Here is a 23,065-nt window from a genome sequence, read left to right on the forward strand (position 1 = left end):
TGACTATTAAGCTAACAACTTCACTCCCTCAAGGCAACGCAACTCATCTGTTAACAAATAAATAGATAACTACAAAAACGCCTCTGAATTTTGTAGCTTCACGGAACTAATGCCACCGAAAGTGGGAAGAATGCGCGTTGATGGGGAGAGCCATGCAATTTACTTGGCTATTCAACACCAGCTGGTTAATGTCACTTCCACTATATCATGCACTGCTTGAGCTTTGAACTTTTTTTTTTTTTCAAGGCAACAGGATGAAGTCAGAGCTCTCCTGCCATTTGTGATCTCTGTGTGAACCCTCCCACGACGGCTCTGGAGAGGCCTGGTGCGTGGCCCTGTCATGAGGGCAGGGGACTGGACTCGAGGACTTCTCGAGGTCCCTTCCCGTTCTAGTGTGTTATGATTCTGTGTTCTTACTGGTGTCCCACGAGCCCATGCCAGAGGAGAGCTGTTTCCTTTGTGAGATAAGATGATGATACTGGGTTCCTGGGTTGGGTTCTCCAAGGGGATGCAGCTAGAAGAGTTCTGCTGAGTTTGATGTCTCTGCCGGTGGGGCAGAGAGGTAGAATTCCTTTGTCTCCTGCATTCCAGGAGCTTAGGTTTGAAAGGGAGTCCTTTGGGCTGAGCGTATCTGGAGCAGAGTGGTTTTTCTGGCAGCTTGCACAAGTTTTCCCCTTTCCCACCTTTTCTGGTGCAAGTTGTCCAAAAGCATAGTGGTCTGTGTCAGCAGTGGAGGAGTTGAAGAGTCTTTGCTCTGCACTTGTAGGTCAGGTGGGCTGCTCAGGCTTTCAGACCAGAAGGGGCAGATTAATGTCCTAGAGGAGGGAGTGAAGATAAGGAGTGGGGGGAAGGGAAGCTGTAGGTTTAGGGCCAGATTCATGGAGGGTGTAAATCCATAGCCTCAGAGAAGCTAGTGGGCCTGTGCTGATTCACACCAGCTGATTCACACCAGCTGATTCATTCCCAGGGCTGGCAGCTCCATACATGTCCAATGGGAGGGTGCTGACAGGGCCGGATGACCTGTCACAGCCTCTGTTTCACTACTAACATGAACACAAAACCGTGTGTTTAGGGCACATGCCACCTGTCTGAGTCAATCAGAAAACACTTATGCTACGTCTACACTGCACGGCTATTTCAAAATAGGCTATTCTGGAATTCAAAATAGCACTTCTACACTACAGGGAAGCCTTAAAATTAGTCTGAGGCAGGCTTCCCTAATGTAGATGTGCTATCTCGATTTAGAGCCCCAGGAGGCACTGGGGAGGAATCACTTAGAATGGCCCTGGTGAGGGGCTATTTCAAAATAGCAGCAGTGGAGTGTCTACAGCTATAGCTATTTCGGAATAGGCGATATTCTTTGTAGATTGAGGTTTACAGATTTTGGAATAAGCTGCCTGTTATTTTGAAATGATTTTGAAATAACGGAATAGCTGTGTAGACGCTCACTATTCCGAAAATAAATCGACGAGACGCCAGCATTGTTGAGAGAGTTCAGGACTAATCCCAACATCCAATTCACTGTGAAAACGCCCTTTGACTTTAGCAGACTTCGGAGCTAGTCCCAGATAAGGCCCTGGGCCCCGTCCTGCAAATATTACTCAAGTGAGCAGCCCCACTCAAAGGACGGAGAGTGAACGAATAAGAAGGAATGAAGACTATTAGCTAGAAGGAGTGAGAAACCATGAAGTGCACCACCCAGAGAGAGGGAGAGCATGGACCTGATTGCAGGCTCCTAGGCCATTAAATATGATTGCCCTGATGTCAGGTTAGCCTCCCTGGCAGTTTTCATTTCTTCACGTCGAGTTCGGGAGGCCTAATTTGGCATAGCACACATGGCTTCAGAGTAGCAACGCCCATTTACCACCATGGGGACCTGACCTGTCATTATTCGGTGTGCTCTCTTGGGTCAGGGTTGCCTTTTTGTTATGTTTGTGCAGCACCGTAGGACCCTGGCCTAGGACCAGAGTTCCCAAGCATTACCACATGTGAAAAAATCACAATCATCATAGGCGCTCAGGCAAAACTTACGATTTGGAGCAGTGGTGGACCACCAGCAGGCTGTGAGCTGTACACGGCCCATTTTGGTTCTATGTACGGCCCGGAAGACATTTTGTTTACCGTTGCCCATGTGCAGGGTTGCCAGATTCCGCTGGTTTCTGTCCACTAAGGTGTTTTCCTACCAGTATTACTAACGCAACGCACACGTAAAGCAAAGCACATGAAGTGAGGTGCATGCTGGTTGCACACAACACTGACTGTGGGAGCCGGGCATTCCCTCTGCACCCTATCAAAGTGCTCCTGCGGTTCCATCGGCACAGCCCGCAAATTCTAGCTACACAAACACAGTTACCAAAACTACCCTCTATACCAAGAGACCATCTTGGTTATGACAATCTTGTGGCCCACTGAGATGGGTGGGCCACTCATGCGGCCCACTCACTAGCCTTGCTTGCCTACTGCTGATTTGGAGGGATAAAAATCCTTTCTGCCAGTCCTTAAAAGTGACTCATGTTGCCCTAAATTCAATCCCAAATGACTATTACACATGACCCAAACACTCTCTCCATGGCATTGTGGCCACAACATCGAAGGGTCCATCTCCAGATATCGACACAAGACAGGTTTGCTTCCCAGCTCAGCATTCAGCTAATTCTCATTGAATTAGGTTTTGTATTGTAGTTATTTTTTCTCCCAATAAATACATAATCCCGACTAGTTGCACAATCTGCTAAAAAATACAGCTCCTGTTGGTGCTGAAGCTTGTTTACATGTCAGATATATGGTGCCCCTCGTCCCAGTCCAAACAAAGCTTGGAGTTCAGCTCCTTAGAGGGGAAAGCCAGTCCAAGATCCATGGGATTGGGATTTCATTAGGCTGAACTTTCGGTCATGCACACACAGAAAATAATATGAATGCTGACAGCTTGTCTTAAAAAAGCATCTATTATTAGCTTGGCTTGGTTGGCCCAGATTAACTCCACTAACTTGTTACAGTGTGGAGAGCAATTATTAAAGAAACCAATTTTCACTCCTGATGTGGCCAGTTACCATATTGACACTTGGCACCTACTGAAACATCCATCTCTTTCTCAGGGATGGTTTTGTCCTTTCACTCTTCGATTGGTTCCAGGTATGGCATTCCTCAGCATAGTCCAGAAAGAAGGGAATGTTTTCAGAGTCCTAAGCAGGTTTATATGACCCCTACTCTTTCGCCTCTTTTGATAGCTTCTCCGCTCTCATCTTACACAGTGCAATGGTTTTGTCATGGTATCAGTACAATTCATCTACCGAAGATGTACATTTCAGTGTTTCCTTTTTAGCAGTTTGATATTTATGTTCGTTCATGACAGGTTGTTCATCTTATTCTCTACACAATCATCTGAGGAAGTGGGCTTTGCCCATGAAAGCTCGTGATATATTTTTTTTATGTGGTGCTATTTTGGGATACTTCCAGTATCCTGAAATAGCATTTTCAGTGTCATGACAATGCGCCCCTTATTTTGAAAGAGTTTTCAAAATAACGGGCGTGCTATTCTGACATCCCTGTAAACCTCATTCCATGTGGATTAAGGGACGTTTTGGAATAGCTCACTATTTCAAAATGTAGTGCTGTGTAGTCAGTGGCAAATTTCAAAAAAAGCTATTTCAAAATTAACTCAAAATAAGCTATGCAATTTGCGTAGTTCAAATTGCATTGCTCATGTTGAGCTAAGGGTGCAGTGTAGATGCACCCTAAGGTGCTACAGGACTACTCTTTATTTTTTTAAAGTTACAGATTAACACATCTATCCCTCTGAGACTTTTACAGCCTCTTCCCGACTTACGAACCAGTTACAGACCAAACAATTGTCGTAACTCGGTTCGTTCATAAGTCGGACCCCACAGAGTTACATGCGACTGTGCTGTTCATAAGCACGGATCACGTTCATAACTCGGGGTTCGCCAGTTACGACAGCTTCGGTCATAACTGCGAACAGTCGTAAGTCAACCGTTCGCAACTCGGAGACCCGCTGTTTTCTGTGCACGTATGACACTTTGCACACTGGGACCATGATCTCAATTAGAGCTATTCTAATACAAACAATTGCTACTAAAATAACTTGTGGTTTTATATTTTGTGGATGGTCAGGGTTTGATCATGCTCATCTGTTTTGTTATCTTGCTGGTTTACAGGAGTGTAAGCTTTTGTTTTTAGTACATCTTGTAAAAGATTTCAGGTATCGGCACCAATAAATTGTTGGGTTACAAAATAATGAATAATAAGACACCTTTCCCCTCACTCTTTGGCTCCAGACAGGACCAGCGTATCCACCTCATTATGAAGGCACCTATAATATCAGAGCCAGGACATTTTATTGATACTGATGTTAGTTACAAATGGTTAGCCACTGTTTGCGAGAAAATGAACGCTTACCATAATGTATAGCTTGGTTTTATGATGTGGCCAAATGGCCACATGGCCATGATTGCTAAATATGGTCTGACTTGTGATCTAACCTGGGGCTTGACCTCTGCTTCCTACTCATATGCCTGCTCCAGGCGGGATTCTCTGCTCTCTTCCTTATGCCTAGACTGTCTGGCCTCCAAGCAGGCCCATTTTTATAGGCTTGGCTGTCCACCTTCTTACTGATTATGTATTATTTTTGGATTGTCTCCACTAGCCATCCTTCCATGGACTGGCATTTTGCATCAGCAACGGTCAGAAAATGTCATAGACCTCTAAAAAACAGGACTATGTAGCACTTTAAAGACTAACAAGATGGTTTATTAGGTGATGAGCTTTTGTGGGCAAGACCCACTTCCTCAGATCAAATAAGTGGAAGTAGGTCTGGCCCACGAAAGCTCATCACCTAATAAACCATCTTGTTAGTCTTTAAAGTGCTCCATAGACCTGTTTTTTGTTTCAGCTAGACCAGACTAACACGGCTACATTTCTATCAGTATTCTCCATAGACCCATAAATACTGATCAGTTATTCTTTTCTTTGCAGAGCACCTGGTCACACCATGACATGGGATGGACTTTGAAGGTACTTCACATGCCGGCCACAAACCAATTTCTGCTTGACTGACAATGTGATATTAGAGCTGCTGTAACTAATAAATCCTGTCATTGCGGGAGAGAAAAGCTAGGTTTTGTAACATTGATTAGTAATCATGAATGTTTTTTCTTTTAGTCCTTTCACTGAAGACACACACTGTATTTGTGATATGGATTTTCCTTGTCCTATATATCTAGGGAATGTTATTTTATTGCTGCCAAAGCTTCACGTTTCACAAGCTGGAATACATGTTCCTTCATCTTTCAAAAGTTTTTTTTTCTTTCAACATGTTCCTGATTACTAATTTTGTTCATTTAAAGCCATGAAAGTCAATGTGTTTTGTTTGTTTCTTTTTTTTTTAAAAGGATTTAAAAATAATCTAGCATAGGCAGATGAAACTCACGTACAGTAAACTGCTGCTTTAGAAATTGCTCTCGTGGGCAAACCATAAAAGACAATTTAGGATTATGCATGTCATTAACAGACCAGTTGGATGTTTAGTTGCTCTAGGGTTTGTCTGTTTGCAAGAGAACTATGTTAAGGTACCATTTAGTGGGTGTCTGTCCACATGGGACAATTACAACGCACGACTTTGGTGTGTGGTGTAGCTCAGACCCACGTAACTGGCACTGTAGCACAGTGTAGACCAGGTGTGGGTAGGATACGGACTGCAGGCCAGATTTAGCCCATCAAGCATTTTGATCCAGCCTGTGGCAACCACACCAAGACCCTGAGGCAGCTGCTCTGCCTGCTGCAGTCCGAGGCTGCTCAGAACGGCTGACAGCTCCCTCTAGGTACCTGGCAACCTTGACGAGGGAGAGGTTTGGACTTTGCACATTGCCCCAGCTCCCAGCCCAATCATCGCAGCTCCCATTGGCCCGAAACTGGCCAATGGGAGCTGCGATGATTGGGCTAGGGCAGGGGGAGGGCACAAAATCTTCCTCTTCCACCATCAGGGGCACACAGCACAGAATAGCAGCTGGAGGGAGCCTCCAGCCATTTTGAGCAGCTTGAGGCTCTGCCGTGGGTGCCCCGTTGGGCTGCTGGCTGGGAGCCACCTAAGATAAGTGCCTCCCACCCAGTGCCTCCCAACCTTCCTCTGGTACCACCCCTCTAGCCCCCAACACCCTGCCCCAGGTCACTACCTCCTGGTCACCTCAAACTCTCTGTACCACCCCAGGTCACTACTCCCTTCCAGACCCTGTACCCTCTGCTACGTCCCTCCTCCAGGCCAGAATCCTCTCCTGCACCCAGACCCAATTCCCTGATTCTACACCCCAATCCCCTGCTCCATGTCACCATCCGAACCCTCTGCACCCTTCCTCTCCCAGGTCCCAATTCCATCCCATGCCCTTCACCTCCTTCTATACCCTTCCCAAGGTTAAAATTTACTCCTCACTCCTACCCACTCCCAGACCCTGCACCCCAATCCCTTTCTCCAGGTCAAAATCTCCCTCTTTCACCCAAACTCTCTCACAGACCGCACACCCTCTCCTACCCCCCAGTCCTCCACCTGAGCTCCCTTCTGCACCAAACCTTGGTCCCAGACACTATACCACTTCATAGAAAAAGTGCAGCCCTTGATCACTTACCAAAATCTTGGAGTGGTTCCCCCACCAAAAATTATATCCCACCCCTGGTATAGACAGAGCTTTCCACACACAAAACACGCCTTAAAAGCTCTGTTTATTTATTTTGGGGATACGGAAATGGAAGATCAGTGCCTGGGATTGGTTAAGCCCCACAGTACCTGGCTGGCATGAAGTACATAACTAGAGCTAATTTAAAAACTGGAAAACAATCTTGTGACATTGCAAATTTTATTGGAAATGTAATTGAAATAAACATTGTCATGCTTCGTTTACTGAAAATCCAGTTTCCATTAAGAAAATGCAGTTTCCAGTAAACAAAAAGGGTTGAAAATTAGTTGGATTAAATTTTCAATAAAAGACCATGTGGAGAATTTTATGAGAAATGGAAATAGGAACAATTTTCTCCCTCAAAAATGGCATTTTTAAAAGAGGCCATTTTTTACAAGAAACAAACACAAACAAAAAGCTTTTCATGTGAAAACTGTTGGCCACCTCGCTATATTCCGTATCACTGAGCACTGCAAACCATGAACCAGATCTTTAGCTGCTGCCTTGACATCCACAGAGTTAGGCCAGGTCACACTTACTGAGGATCAGGGTGTTAAGACTGGCTTGATCATGCACCATTCTTGCACCATTGATTCAGTGTGAGCTTTGCCATTGACTTGGCTTGCTCCGGAGAGGTGCTGGGCACAGCTGCATCCCACTGAAATCCCTGGGATTTGCAGGTGTTTAATACCACTAAGGGGAAACAACCTACATTCTAACAGAATCAAAGAAGTTTGGTTTGGTAAAAAAAAACAACCAAACTGTAAGATCATATAATAGTACATCTCCCAACCCAAGTATTAGTTATATACATCAGCAACGTGCAGAATGACCATTAAGCATTTGATGAATGGACATTTACATATTTTCAAGTGAATTTAGTGCTATCAAAAGATATAAAATGTGGTGTCTACTATTCTGCCTTTCAGTCAGGTCCCTGAGGGTATGTCTACACTACACGCTAATTTTGAAATAAGCTGTTCCGGAAGAAATACTCTGAAATAGCTAATTTCGAAATAGCACGTCTACACTACAGGGAAGCCTCAAAATTAGTCCAAGGCAGGCTTCCCTAATGTAGAAGCGCAATCTTGATTTAGAGCCCCAGGAAGAACTGGGGAGGAATTACTTTGAGTGGCCCTGAGAAGGAGCTATTTCGAAATAGCTGCAGTGGAGCGTCCACACTACTGCTATCCTGAAATAGCTATTTCGGAAGAGGCGTCATTCCTCGTGGAAAGTGGTTTACAGAAGTCAGAGTAAGCCATCTGTTATTTTTAATTTATTTCTAAATAATGGAATTGCTGTGTAGGCGCTCGCATTGTTATTTCGGAATAATGACCGTTGTTCCAAAATAACGCTGCTGTGTAGATGCACCCTGAGATATTATCTCTTCTGCTTGGGATCTCTTTACAATTCAAGCCCAGATCTCAGACTACTGGCAGGTTTGCCGAGTCTCACCACTGGTGCTAGTGGGTTGTTGCAATCTAATGGGCACCTGTTCTGAACTGAGACTGTCAAATAGCTGTTAGATGGGAACCATTATGGGTCACTAGCTTCTGGGGCCTTTGAACCAGTGACCCACAGATGAAAGGCAGTGTTTGCTATCCCTTGCCCATTTACAAATCCTCACTGGGAACTCTGGTAGTGGTAGAGCATGTATCGACGATGAAAAGAGATATGTTCGACATACCGATTCTGTAAGATTTCTGTAAACCAATGTATTAACTCTGAATTTATGTTTTTCATTGATTTGCACACTACGAAGGCACATTCTTCCTCCCATTTCCATGACCTATTAATCCAGCAATACCATTAAACTGCTATGTACCCTGTCGATGCCCACATTCATTTGTATAAATACTCTGAATACACACATTGGCACTGTCTCTTCTTACTTAACGTATCACACAGTGCAGACTTCTGAGCCCAAACCCCCAAGAGCTGGCAGTTCTGGGTGGGCAAAATGCCCAGCTAGAAACACGGGGAGCATCTGGATGTGAATAATGAGAACTACAAGAGAAAAACGTTGCTTTTGTGCGTGCTACTGAGGAGTCTCTGAATCCTGCCAAGTGTGAAAGAAAAGTAAAGAGAAGGGAACTCAAAAAACAATTCAAGGAACAGAACAAAAATGTAATAAGCTGAGTGTGACGGGTTCGATCACAGAGCTCTCCTTGAGACTGTCACATGATTTGCTGGTCATGCCACTGAGCCTGCCTGCCTGCCTTCTGGGATACCCCACTGCCCTGTCCCGCTGAGCCAGAAGTTCTGCCCCTAGCAAAGTCACAGAGTTGGGTTAGAGGCCTTAGCAGAGCAACACAGACACTGAAAACTGCTCAGCTCTGGGAGGGCTCCATCACAGGGACTTAGACACAGCACTCAGGTGCATAACCTCAGTGGGATCAAAATCCCAGATAACTCCATCTTACTCTGTATAAAAACATTACACAGAGCAAGCCCACAAAGTTTAGGAAGACAATCATTGTTTGCTTCCCATCTCCTATATAGAATTCCCCATATGGGACAACTTCAAGTCTCCTGAGTTCCATGGAAAAGTACACAATTCAAGATGAATTCCAGAACCTGGTGGCATGGTCACATGTCTATGTAGGACTAACCATCATTCAGGCTTACAGGAAAAACAAGGCTATCACAGATCATTACCTTGAGCACCGTGCCATTAAGTTCCTTGAGTACTGCTAATGACCTTCAATGGCAGCTTTTGTTATATAAATGGGATTATAATTCATAATTCTAACTTCATATACAAGAATGATACCTTCACACAAATAAAATAAATATATTCAGGGTCTTACAGGCTCCCTAAGAATAGGTAAAATAGCCTAATTTACATAAAGCATGTTCCGGTTATGCCTATTCATATTTAAAAATGTATGTCCATAAAAAGATGGGGATGCAGTGTCACACTGAGGATCTAACTAGTCGTTCATGAATCAAACTGTGAGCACATTACAAAAGCAGCACCCCGTGGTGTGTTTGTCATAGTTTTCAGCAGCATAATGAGTGACTGAATGTAGCAGCTGCACACCTCTCTGAACCCCCAGATAAAATCGTCTCAGGTCTGTGCTCGTGAATATTGGTAAGCAAATATAACATCATTGCATCCATTTTTATGGCTATAGTGAGGTATACAGTCTCCAGTCCTGTCAGTTCCAATCCTAGCTTGGCAGGCCTTTCATCTCACTCTCTGTTTTCCTTTAAGTTTTTCTACTGTCTCCATTGTGGTGTACCATGAGAACTAAAAGTCACTGATAAAAACGCACCTAACAAATGAAATAGAAGACTCCTAAAACTTCTGTACTAGTGAGACAACTCTTTTTCTTGTGCATCATCGGTGTGATCCAAAGCCCACTGAAGTTGGAAACATCAAGTGCTGTATCTCATCAGTTACCGATTTTGTTCATTTCCTACCTAGCAAATTTCTGAGATACAACAAAGAATTGGAGTTCTTTGTGTGGGGGGACTTGGAGTGTGACGGAGGAGCAATATGCCAAATGAAAAGTGAAAGAGTGATAGGACAGTTCGGCCGATCACTCACTAACTGCTTATTAATCTGCAGTTCCATCGGTCGAAGGGGCCTCAAGACATTGGAAATGGCTGCAATTCATCCACAGAGTACGAGTGCATTAACCCACATAATTAGGTAGAGTCTTTTTTCCAAAGCAGCAGCCGAGAGCATATTAATGATCCCTCACATGGCTTCTGAGCTGTGTTTCTCATGTGTTCATTCATTATCACTCTCCACACAGCAGAGCTGAGTTGAACCTAATTAGCCCAAAAAGAAAAATAGTTATAATTGGTCTGGGGCAACTTGGTGCAATGCAAGAAGGAAGTTTAATTGGTTCCTTTCCTGTATTGATGATCCTAGAATTTATGGTTTGCAGTGGACAGCAGAGGCTCTGACTTACCTGGTCTGACATTGTCCTGGACAGAAAGTGAATAGATTTCATTCTGCTTAACAGTAAATTGGTTGATGCTCATGCACAGGGATGGTGGAAATTGACCAGCTTCACAATAAAAGATGGCTGGTTCTGGGGCTGAGAGGCTTTTGGTAATTGGCATGAGTATATTCAGTTGATTGTGTTCTAGCTAGCAAAACAAACGGTTAGAAAGTCACTGGTATGATCGTCTTTAAACCTTAGTCACTGTACAAAGGGTGCAGTGAATGTCCCACTTATTGTAGTCCAGGGATGGTAGCCACAGTGCCAGTATAACCCACACACCTAGGCTTCATCTACACTACGAGCCTCTTGCGGAAGAGCAAATGCAAATGGAGCACTCATTTGCATATGTTGCACTCTCATTTGCATTTCCTCCTCCTTTTGTTCAAGAGATTTTTGCCCAAAAAAGCACTGTGTAGACGGCGCCTTTTTGCGCAAAAAAAACCTTTTGTGCAAGAGCCGTTCTCCCTCCGTCACTGGGCTCAGAACCCGAGAGAGCAGGGAAATGTGTGAAACCAAAAGATGGACACTAGTGATGATCAATCAGCACCTGCTCTCTGCAGAGAAGTGGAATCCAGGAACGGTTGGATGTCACATCACACACAAGAGAAGCAGAACATTAAGCGAGTTTGTTGGGGATTTGGACTCTGGAGAAGATATAGCCTTGGACGTAGAACTTCTTGAAAAGCCCAGAGGCATAACACATATAATGTCATCTGAAGAAGTGGGTTGTGCCCACAAAAGCGCATCTACATGTTTTGGTTAGTCTTTAAGCTGCTGCAAGACTAGTTGGTGGGTTTTTTTAAGTTTTTCCAGTTACAGACTAACTCAGCTACTCCACTGAAGCTGTAAAAATAATTGCCCCCAGCGCCTAAAGACACCTCTTAAAAGCCCCGAGGGACTCCATTAACCTGCAATGCAAGAGAGGACGTTACATAAGGATAACAACAAACATGAGTTTGAGGTTAGCTGATAGGACCTTCCATCTACCAAAGGTCCCAGAGCTTAAGGTCCAGTCTGAGGCCGAACACCTGCACAGTGATTTTTAAACCCTGGAGTCTGAGACCTAGGAGCTCAAGTCATCTGACTTGACCAGCCATGGACATACAGTGAGTCATTTATCCCTGAGCTGATGTGCCTTACGCCCTTCAGAAGAATTCCGTCTCTAACGCTTACTACAGTCTGGTTCAATCATGCTGTCTGGGCACAGTGGTGGGGCTTTTTCTGTGGCCATTGCCTGAAGATTGTGCTCAATTGCAGGGCTGATTCAATGGCTGTTGCCTTGCTGACTGTGCTCAATTGTGGAACTGATTCTACGGCTGTTGCTGTGCTGAGTGCTCAGTTGTAGGGCTGATTCTGTGGCTGTTGCTGTGCTGACTGTGCCCAGTTGCGGGGCTGATTCTATGGCTGTAGTATTCTGACTGTGCCCAGTTGCGGGGTGATTCTATGGCTGTAGTATGCTGACTGTGCCCAGCTGCGGGGCTGATTCTATTGCTGTAGTATTCTGATTGTGCCCAGTTGCGGGGTGATTCTATGGCTGTAGTGTGCTGACTGTGCCCAGTTGCGGGGTGATTCTATGGCTGTAGTATGCTGACTGTGCCCAGGTGCGGGCTGATTCTATGACTGTAGTATTCTGACTGTGTCCAGTTGCACGGTGATTCTATGGCTGTAGTATGCTGACTGTGCCCAGTTGTGGGGCTGATTCTATGGCTGTAGTGTGCTGACTGTGTACAGTTCTCAAGTTGATTCTATGTCCATTGTCATGCTGGCGGTGCTCAATTACGAACAGTCAACCTACGAGGTGTGCCTGTTTCCTGACCTTCCTGCAGAAAACATTGCACAGTCCCCAGCATATGTTGAAACGGCTGCTGCTGAAGTCATTTCATTGTGTTTTGTTAAGTGGACTCAGCATGTGTCTGCCATCGCAAGGAAGCAGCGTTTGCTCTCTCTCCGATGTGAAATTGATTTCCGAATTGCTTGGATTACTTGTACGGTGATTCACAATATGGGCCCAACGAATCTTTCTACGTTGCTCTTTTCCTAAGAGCTGAGTCACTGCTGGATGCCCTCTGCTGCTCATTTCGAAATACATGTCTCAGCTTAGAGACCTGGCATTTCCAAAGGGAGAGCCCTGCAAATCCCCGCTGTGTATATGCAGATCTTCACCTCCATGGATGTCAGTTACCACCAGCTAGACTGGCAGTCACCCATGTTGCAGCTCTTGAAATCGCACAGGCCAATGGGAGCCGCTCTGAAAAGCAGCATTGGAATGTGGCCTGAGGCAAGGCACAACACCAACAGGTGGAACTGAACCTGCAACCCTTGGAGCTTAGTGCATAAGCCTCTACAGCCTGAGCTCAAGGCCAGCTGGCTCTCAGCTAAGGCTGTGGAGCACACTCATCCTCTCTCTGTCAGCGGTCTGTGTGTCACTCCATGGGACAATGCACCACACCCAGGAGATGTGTGGGTTACATAGGCAGGGATTTTTCGTTTGCAGTCTCTGAGCTGAGCCCTTCAGAAATAAACTACCCACCGGGAGGGGCCTTGTTCTGCACCAAGATCACCCATGATGGTTCCCGGTGGCCATATCACATCAGGGGGATGGTTCCACCTTCATTCGCCTACGCTTCGTAGCAGACACAAGCAAGGGAACTTGCTTTTAAAACATGACTAGGACGGAGCCTCATCTAGTAGGAAACAGGAGTGTCTCCACTGAAGGCCACAGAGTTAAGTGACATAAGACCTTCCCCATGATTTTGAGCTTCTCTGTCTCTCTTTAAACAAGAAAAAATCTAAAAGGACGTGATCAACGGGAGGCTTACTCGGGACTGAGCGCTCTCCTGCTGTAGGTAAGTAACGCTGCAGGAACTCAGGTAGGGCTGGCGCATCCAAGCTGGCATTGTCAGTGCTAGCCCTTGGCCTGAGGGAAGGAGCAGGCAATTGGGATACATGTAGAAGTGACAGAGATGCAGCCATGCGCTGACACAGTGAAGGCCCTGGAGTGCTGCCTGTGTAGATAGTCCCAGCTGGCACTGAGCTGGTGGCTTGAAGCAACATTTTCTCCATTCCGCTTTTGTCTGCTACTCAGCAAAGCCGTGTAGGCGCCTTCGTCTCGCGTGACTCTAATGAGGTCCACCCCGCTTGCTGGGACATCGGGGACTCGTCATTGGATTGACAAGTGCGTTGGTCTGCGGGAGATAACCATGAGGTCTGAGGGCTCGGAGGTCGAGATGATCGGTGCATCTGATTTGCACCCCCAAGGACATACATGTCAGCGCACAGCCCAAGTGACAAGTAAAACAGAGGCCGATCACCTCATCTTAGATCCCAGCTGTGCTCATCTCAATGAAGAGCAATGTAAGCCAAGCCTCGCCCTCTGGTCCAGAGATGCACAGGAATAACAGGAAATGCTGTGGGTCAGGATGGAGTTGCTTTGGCCAAGCTGAGAAGTGTGAGGTCCACACTAGATCCTGAAGGGGGAAATTCCAGGAGGACTGGAATAGCCTGGGAAGTGCTAGGGGCCTGCTCAAAACTCCACTGAAGTCAAAGGATGAATTTCCATTGGCTTTGGATTGGGAGGGAAGAGCATTGGTTGAGTTGTGTGGGGAGAAGTTTGTACAAGGACAAGTGCAGAGTCCTGCCCTTGGGACGGAAGAATCCCAAGCATGGTTACAGGCTGGGGACCGACTGACTGAGCAGCAGTTCGGCAGAAAAGATTATTACAGTGGATGAGAAGCTGGATATGAGCCAACAGGGCGCCCTTGTAGCCAAGATGGCGAATGGCATATTAGGGTGCATTAGTAGGAGCGTTGCCAGCAGATCTAGGGAAGTGATTATTCCCCTTTATTTGGCTCTAGTGAGGCCACATCTGGAGCACTGCATCCAATTCTGCCTCTCCTCCCCATCACAGAAAGGATGTGGATGCCTTGGAGTGAGTCCAGCCAGAGGCAACACAATTGATGAGGGGGCTGGAGCACATGACCTATGAGGAGAGGCTGAGGGAGTTGGGTCTATTTAGTGTGCAGAAGAGAAGGGGGTGGGGGGGATTTGATAGCAGCTTTCAGCTACCTGAAGGGGGGTGTCAAGGCTGTTCCCCACTCTGGCACGATGAATGCAGAAATGGGGGCCCTCAAGAGTGCTCTAAAACCTTCCCTTTACAGGCTCTGGTACAAAAACTTCCCCCCAGAATCCTAATACCCAGATTTTGGGGGATCCGCTGCCACCATCAAGTGCTTTTGAATCTACAAACCAGGATGGACACTTGAAACCAACCCCAGGGGTACCCCAAGGTCTTTTCCCCAAAAGAGCTTGAAAAAAGAAAAGAGAAAAACAAGCTGGAGTCTGTGTATAAGAGAGGGGGCCATTTGGCCTGTGGCCGCCACAGCTGCAAAAACCGAATCCACTTTTTTTAAGCTGGCGCTGAAGATAAACTGTTGTTACAGCAGCAAAGATTGGCTGTACAGCAAAAGCATTCTGTTTTTTAAGGGATACCCCTGGAATCCCTAAGCTGCGCCCTACCATGGAACTGAGAACAACTGTGAAGGTACCTGTCAAATTCTCTGCCTAACAATCCTTGACAGTGGAGCTTTAGAAGAGAGAAATTGGACGAGAAAGATGTTACACGGTTCAGGTGGTAGAGACAGCACTTTACCGGATGCAGACCCCGGAAGAGCAAGGCTTAGAAGCTCAGGGAGGTGGAAGGAAGGAACCTAGGTAGCCCTAGACTCCCTATGAAAGTGATGGTGTATTTAGTAGCATAACTGTTACGGCGTTTTCGTTTTCTGTGTACACTCCTTTACATCTCTCCAATTGCCGTTTGCAAAGCCAGGCAGCTATTTTGGGTTCACGCCACTGCAAACTGTCACAGAAGAGCCACACACACATTGGGCCAGATCCTCAGGTCGCATGAACTGGCATAGCTCCCTTGACTAACGTCAGCTATCCTGATTTGCACCAGCTGAGAATCTGGTCCCCCCGGTGTGCTTGCTCATGCAGGCTTTACTTTTGTTCTTTCTTGGCTGCAGGTAGGCCTCACTGTCAAGCACAGTGCAAACTGTTCTTTCAGAGCTGTCAGTCCCTTCCAGCCTGCAGCATGAATGCAGATTCACCACATTCGTAGACTGACAGAGTACCCACGGCAGAAGAGATTGTTGTGCTCATTTAGTCAAATTTCCTCTATGCTGCAAGCCATATACCCCTTATCTCTAGCTTACATTTGTTGAGCTTCAGCTTACAATTACTGGATCTTACAATGCCCTGGTCTGCTAGACTGAAGAGCCCCCCGTTATAAAAGTCTGTTCCCTCATAGGTATGAATAGATTGAATTCCTGGAGTGTAAAGCTTGCTTTCAAATACTTTTAGTAATTTATTATGGCACTTCTCTGTACCTTCTCTAAGTTCTTAGTGAACACCAGAACTGAACATAAGAACGGCCATATTGGGTCAGATCAAAGATCCATGTAGCTCAGTATCCTGTCTGCTGACAGTGGCCTATTCCAGATGCCCCAGAAGGAGGGATCACAACAGGTAAACCTCATGTGATCCTTCCTGTCATCCACCTCCAGAGAAACAGAGGCTAGGGACACGATTCCTACCCATACTGGCTAATAGCCAGTGATGGACCTACCCTCCATGAATTTATTTAGCTCTTTTCTGAACCCTGTTAAAGTTCTAGCCTTCACTGCATCCTCTGGCAAGGAGTTCCACAGGTTGTGCACTGAGTGAAGAAAAACTTCCTTTTTTTGTTTTAAACCTGCTGCCTACTCCCGCGTGATGATAGTGGCACCGGTGTGAATGAGCTATGCTGGTGTAAGGCATCAATGCTGCATCCATGCTAAGGCTTGTACTTGTAGAAATCTATTCAGACCAAGGCATTGTGTGTAGACCAGGCCCGAGACCCTTTTTACTAGGGATGTAAAATCCTCTTTAAGCAGTTAACCGGTAAGGTGTTATGGGTCGCCGCTTAACTGGGATCCTGCAAGCAAGCAGGTGGGCTGCTCCAGTTAGACCTCCTAGCAATCCTGCTTTGGCCTATCTATTGGTCCTGCTTCGGCCTGCTTATCAAGCCTTCTCGGGCCTGCTTATCGGTCCTGCTTGGGCCTGCTTATCAGTTACCATTAATGGTTAAAATCAGCATGGGCCAGCAGCAGGAAGCTCTGCACCTCTGGTAGCCCCGCGGGACCAGCAGCAGGCAGCTAGCTGTCCTGTGGTTAACTGTAACGGAAAGAAATGTGATCAGTTACACAGCTAATATTTTTATTCCTTTTTTTACATCCCTCGTTACATCCCTAATTTTTACATAGTTGCTTTTGGGAACGAAGCCATAATTTCCTTGCTTAATTCTTGCCAGGGCTGAGCCCTGACACTTCGAGGCTTGTCAGTTCCTAGCCTTGGCTCCTCTGGGTTTGCCGCATCAGGCCGAGATGTAAAAAAAATGGCTTGAGCCCAGCACCTCTTCCATTACAGATGACGCACTGCCTCATTCCAGCCTCTATTTCCTGGGAGCCTGCTTCTGCAAATCCCCTGCAGCCAAAACTCCATGGGATTTTGACCTGTGAGAGGCTTCCCAGCTCTGATCAATCTACTTAGATCAAAAAATCAGTCAAGAGACTGAGTGATGGGCAGCCACAAAGGGATAAACACGGTGAGTGACAAGAGCAAACCCTGAATGATTTATGTGTTGTCACAAGATCCCTGAGATCTATTTATATCTTCACCCTCCATGTTAATAGTAGGATGCTCCGCCGACAATCTCACAACTGAGGGGACTTCGTTCAGAGCAATAGGCTTGATTTACAGGCTTCGCATTTTTCCTGTCTGGCCGTGTGAGTCCCAGAATTTCCCTCCGAACGGAGAGTCCCCTCATTCCCGTGTCATTGCCCTGAGTGACCGTGAACGCTTTCCCACGTGACACATGGACGTGTCCGCTCTCCCCCCACTAACAGACACCTCCATTCAGGTCAGCATTTAAGTTTGCCCCTTCCGTCCCACAGGAAGTTCATGGGACTTAAGAACAAGCTCAAAGTTAAACCCACGGTTTGGATGGGACCGTCCAAAATACATATATGGGTCAGGCACGCACGCCTGCGTGAAAAGCCCTCCCTCGCTGCTTCCCTGCCCAGGCATGGCTGTGACCGAGTACGCTGGAGTGATGTTCTCAACAGGGATAAGAGGGCTCAGGAAGGCACGGTGTGATTGGCATCAGAAGTTTGGGATGAACACGAAAGTCACGAATGATGTATTAATAATACAGGTTCGACCTTCTCAGATCTGGGGAAGTCATATCTAACCCCCCTGTTACTGGGCCCCCTGGACTGCTCCTCCCCCACCCCGCTGCCCTGCCAGTACCCCCACCTTCCTTGCAGCCCAAGCCACCACCCCTCCACTGTGCCTCTCTGGTCCTGGAACATCCATGGTCCTTTTGAACACTTTTGATAGTGGTTGGACATTAGGAAAAACTTCCTAACTGCCCAGGTGGTGAAACACTGGAATCAATTGCCCAGGGAGGTTGTGGAATCTCCATCACTGGAGATATTTAAGAGCAGTTTAACATCCGGGATGATCTAGACAGTGATATTTAACATCAGGGCTGATCTAGGGTTACCTACCAGCTCTGTGTTCTTGGGGAACCAGAGCATAGCCACCTGTTAGCCCTGTGCTCTTGGGGAGTGACACTCATGGAAAACCATCCCCCTCCCAGGCCTCTGCTTGAATCAAAGACAAAGCAACAAAAGACCGGTGGAAGACCCACCTAAACTCCTCCAGACAAGGGTGATAGAATTAAGCGAATACCCCAGCCACATCTGCTTTTAAGATAGAACAGAGAGACATCTCCATTAGCATGCAGAATGGAGAACAGCTCTTCCAAAGCAGGAACCGAACTGAATTATGGGAGACCCAGGCCTGCTCACACCCAAAGTAGTCAGTATCAGACCAATTCTCGTAATGGATCCTATTGATATCCAAAATACGGAAACTGCCTCGTTGCATTGTGAGCTCGTTCAAGGAACATCGCCCAGAAGCAGGTGTGATCAGTCTCTATTGTCTCGCCTCTGTTTACCCGTAAAGAAATCCAGTGTTCTCTTTGAACGATTGTCCTATCTCTATAAAAACTCCTACCCTGGCCCAAGAAAAACTGTTCTGCTACCTGGATTTAAACTTCATCAGTTCCATTGAGACATCTTCATCTCCTGTCTGATCATGCTAAGGGCTGTGCACTCCTTTCTCCCCCGCCCGCCCCACAACTACCTCTCTCTAATCATAGCCTTCTGACCCTGCCCTATGTAAACTGTTATATGGTTAGCTAGCCCTAACATTTGTAATCAGTTTCAATTTAGATTTAATATTGTAACTCTTTTGTGTGTTTGGCTCCCCATATATATATATATTCACTACCCAGAAATAAATAGCTTAAATAAATAACTTTCATTGTTAAGCTGGTTATGTCGCTCTCTTTTACTTTCTCATTCGCTCACTCTTCCTCAGGGGGTGTTGTTTTGGCTTCCCCATTCGCTCTGCAACAACGCTTCCTGTACCCAAACTAAAGATCCCCGTAGTGCCCTGTGGCAGGCGCTTGCCCTGCACTGGCCCTTTAAGGGCAAAACCCCAGCCGGGAGCAGAGGCTGGGAGCCAAGCCCCAGCTGAGGCAGTTCTAGTGATGAGGGCCCAGCTGGGAGCTATATAAGGGAGAGGGGTCCGCTGCTCATGAGAGAAAGCGGTGAGAGCCTAGCTGCTAGGGAAACTGGTGGCTCTCTGGAGCCAGGGCCAGGGCCAGGGCCAGGGCCAGGGCCAGGGCCAGGGCCAGGGCCAGGGCAGGCTAGCTCTGGCCGGACAAGCTTCCAGGCTTTTGCTCCTAAGGAGGAGACTAGGGGCTCTGTGAAGGAGAGGACCCTGGAGTGTGAGTAGAGTGTCTGGAAGAGGCTGCCGTGATCCAAGAGAAATACGGGGAGACACCCCAGAGAGAAGGACACCCCGCAAGGCCGAGAAGAACCAATTCCCTGGACAGCTGGCTGGGGGCGCCGTGGTGCTGAGTCAATCCTGTGACATGCCCAAAATCCTATGGGGTTTGCTCATTGTGTGGTTTTACCAGCGAATGACTGTGGTGTGAAAGTGGGGTAGGGAGGTGCATAGGAGGATGGCAGCTTAAAGTGCTGTTTAATCCAGTCCACGGAGTCCAAAGGCTCATGAGGGTGCAGTGTGGCTTTGCTGTTAACCCAGCCTGCTAAGTCCAGGGACATATGAAGGGTCAGCTTGTGAGTGCTGATTACTGAGTCCTCTCAGATGTGCTCTCTTAGTGGGTGGTAGTGTCTCTGTGTTTCTAAGATGGGAAGAACCCCATCCTGAGGAACCTAGTTCCTGCAGGAGAGCTCCAGTGGGAGGGGGAATTGGCAGCGGGGAGAATTCAGCGGGGAGAATTCAGCTCCATATGAGAGCACATGTAAGCACAAGCTGCACACTGAGGGTATGTCTACACTACCCCGCTAGTTCGAACTAGCGGGGTAATGTATGCATACCGCACTTGCTAATGAAGCCCGGGATTTGAATTTCCCGGGCTTCATTAGCATAAGCGGGGAGCCGCCATTTTTAAATCCCCGCTGCTTCGAACCCCGTGTAGCGCGGCTACACGGGGCTCGAACTAGGTAGTTCGGACTAGGGTGCCTATTCCGAACTACCGGTACACCTCGTTTCACGAGGAGTAACGGTAGTTCGGAATAGGACCCTAGTCCGAACTACCTAGTTCGAGCCCCGTGTAGCCGCGCTACACGGGGTTCGAAGCAGCGGGGATTTAAAAATGGCGGCTCCCCGCTTATGCTAATGAAGCCCGGGAAATTCAAATCCCGGGCTTCATTAGCAAGTGCGGTATGCATACATTACCCCGCTAGTTCGAACTAGCGGGGTAGTGTAGACATACCCTGATAGAATTATTAACTTCCCCCTAGTCCCATAAGAGTAACCCTAATAAATGAACATACCCCAGAGTATTGGGCATATCTGGCAACACTAGACGGTGCTTGGTCCTGCTGTGAGGGCAGGGGACTGGACTCGATGACCTCTTGAGTCCCTTCCCGTTCCAGTGTTCCATGATTCTACGTTGGCGGACCAGAGGCGTCCGGTTTACAGAGGTTCATTCTGTAGTAGCTAGTAGCGCCTAGAGGTGTTATCAAGACTGGGACTCCATTGTGCTTGGCACTGTGAACTTACCAGCTAAATAATTTGAGACAGCCGGGTCATCCCAGATGAATGCCAATAAACCCATTTGGGTCCCACAGCCACCACAGCATAGCCTGAGTCTTCCACATCTTTATTAGGGTTCCAGGCTACCCGCCTTCTCCCCCCCGCCCCAATCACAGAGCATAGCTCTACCCCTAACAGATGCCCAAGGACAGCTTCTTTGTCATCCTGGCAATACTGTTTCATTGATCAGAATTCATGTTTTCGAGGGCTTAAAACTTTTTGTGGCCTTCCACTTGTATAGCCAGGTGGCCTTCTCAACCTTGACCCTAATTATGTAGAGCAGAGAGGAAGCCACCCCATGAGAATGGCCAAAAATAATGTGAACTCTACATACAAATATCAAAATATCAATTCAGAGGCAGGGAGGAAAATTCCACAGCGAAGAGGGAAACAGGATGTTCTAGGGAAAGTGGGCTTATGAACATTGGCAGGGACTCAGAGCGTTGGCTCCAGACTTTAATTGCAGAAACATAAAATAATTAGCCTTCTTGCGGAAAAAATAAACCAAATAAACCCACAGCCTTCTTGATTACCAAGACAATCTTTAGAATGGGAGCCCAGCACACAGGGTCTAGCTACTGGCTGCCTGAGTCTGCAAGCAGCCTGGAACGATAGCTCGGAGAGCTCCAATTAGTCCTCTTCCTTTCGGGGGGGGTGTCTTGCAAGCCCTCCGATGGCGAATTTCACTATTAGCATTGTTCAGTGTGGCACTGATGAGCAAAGCAAGTCGGTGGAGAAGGGGTGTATTAAGAAAAGCTGCACAATCCACCCTGGGTGACAGCTCATTTGGGTGTCATGAGTGGATGGGATGGGAGAGGGTAAGAGGGAGCTATAGGTTGGACCTCCCTGATCTGGCACCCTCAGGACCTGACTGATCCTGGCTGAGGGATTTTTCTGGACTAGGGGAGGTCATTTCTGGTCCCCCTCTGCCCTGCCCCCCACAGGCTTCCTGGCTCTCCCTGCAGCCCAGCTGGGCTGCACACCAGCTCCTTCCCACCCCCACACTCCTCGCAACTCATCTGGGCCACACGTCCTATCCGTCTGCATAGCAGCTGGCTCTCAGCCCCTTCATCCCTGCAATGCACCGGGACTGTCTAATCCTGGAACATCTGTGGTCCTTCTGCACCATGGTTGTTGCCGGATCAGAGAGTTCCGGTTTATAGAGGTGCAACCTGTAATCTCAAAGAACCCCACAGATCCCGGCTGCACATCTGAACCCCACAAAAGGAAGCCAAGACTGAGCAGCCAATTGGAGCACCAGGAGGCCGGGAGCCCCATGAGTCACAGAACAGCTTCTACAAAAAACAGGTCTATGTAGCACTTTAAAGACTAACAAGATGGTTTATTAGGTGATGAGCTTTCGTGGGCCAGACCCACTTCCTCAGATCAAATAGTGGAAGAAAATTGTCACAACCATATATACCAAAGGATACAGTTAAAAAAAATGAACACATATGAAAAGGACAAATCAAATTTCAGAACAGAAGGGGAATGGGGGGGAAGGTAAATGTCTGTGAGCTAATGATATTAGAGGTGATAATTGGGGAAGCTATCTTTGTAATGGGTAAGGTAATTAGCATCTTTGTGACTCAGGTGTAAAGTGTCGAATTTTAGCATGAATAACAGTTCAGAGGATTCTCTTTCAAGTGCAGTCTTAAAAGGCTTTTGAAGCAGGATGCAGGTAATTAAGTCGTTAAGACAATGTCCTTTCTGGTTGAAATGGCAAGAAACTGTTTTTTTTTTTTTTTTTTTTTTTTTTTTTGTGATCCTGTCTAATATCTGTTTTGTGGGCATTGATCCTTTGGCGAAGTGTCTGAGACGTTTGTCCAATGTACATAGCAGACGGACACTTTCGGCACATGATAGCATAAATTATATTTCTGGATGCGCAGGAATATGTGTTCTTGATCTTATAACTCACTTGGTTAGGTCCAATAATGGTATCAGCAGAGTGAATATGTGCACAAAGCTGGCAACGGGGTTTGTTGCAAGGGAAGGTACCAGGGTTGGTATTAGTGTAGTATGTCCTGTGGTGGTTGGTAAGAATGTGACCTCCTGGGGTGAAGCCGCATTGCAGGAGCCTGGCTCAGCACGGAGCTCCTGATCCCATCCTAGGAGCGTCACGTCCTGGGGGTGGAGCTTTAGAAGAGTTCTGCTCTCCCAGATCGTTTCAATGCCTCCACTGTGCCCCTG

General features: G+C 46.9%; 1 protein-coding gene across 10 annotated transcripts in view; it reads left to right on the forward strand.

The window, feature by feature from the left end:
• TSNARE1 (t-SNARE domain containing 1) overlaps positions 1-8,512 on the forward strand; it is a 731,183-nt gene extending 722,671 nt beyond the window's left edge. For all 10 annotated transcript variants that reach the window (XM_075920025.1, XM_075920027.1, XM_075920028.1 and 7 more), the window contains one exon: positions 4,993-8,512. In XM_075920025.1, coding sequence (XP_075776140.1) covers positions 4,993-5,073 — 81 coding nt within the window. In that variant the 3' untranslated portion in view covers positions 5,074-8,512. The remainder of the gene's footprint in view (positions 1-4,992) is intronic.
• The last annotated feature ends 14,553 nt before the right edge of the window (positions 8,513-23,065 follow it).

Source organism: Pelodiscus sinensis, chromosome 2 (genome assembly GCF_049634645.1).
Source record: "Pelodiscus sinensis isolate JC-2024 chromosome 2, ASM4963464v1, whole genome shotgun sequence".
NCBI lineage: Eukaryota > Metazoa > Chordata > Testudines > Trionychidae > Pelodiscus > Pelodiscus sinensis.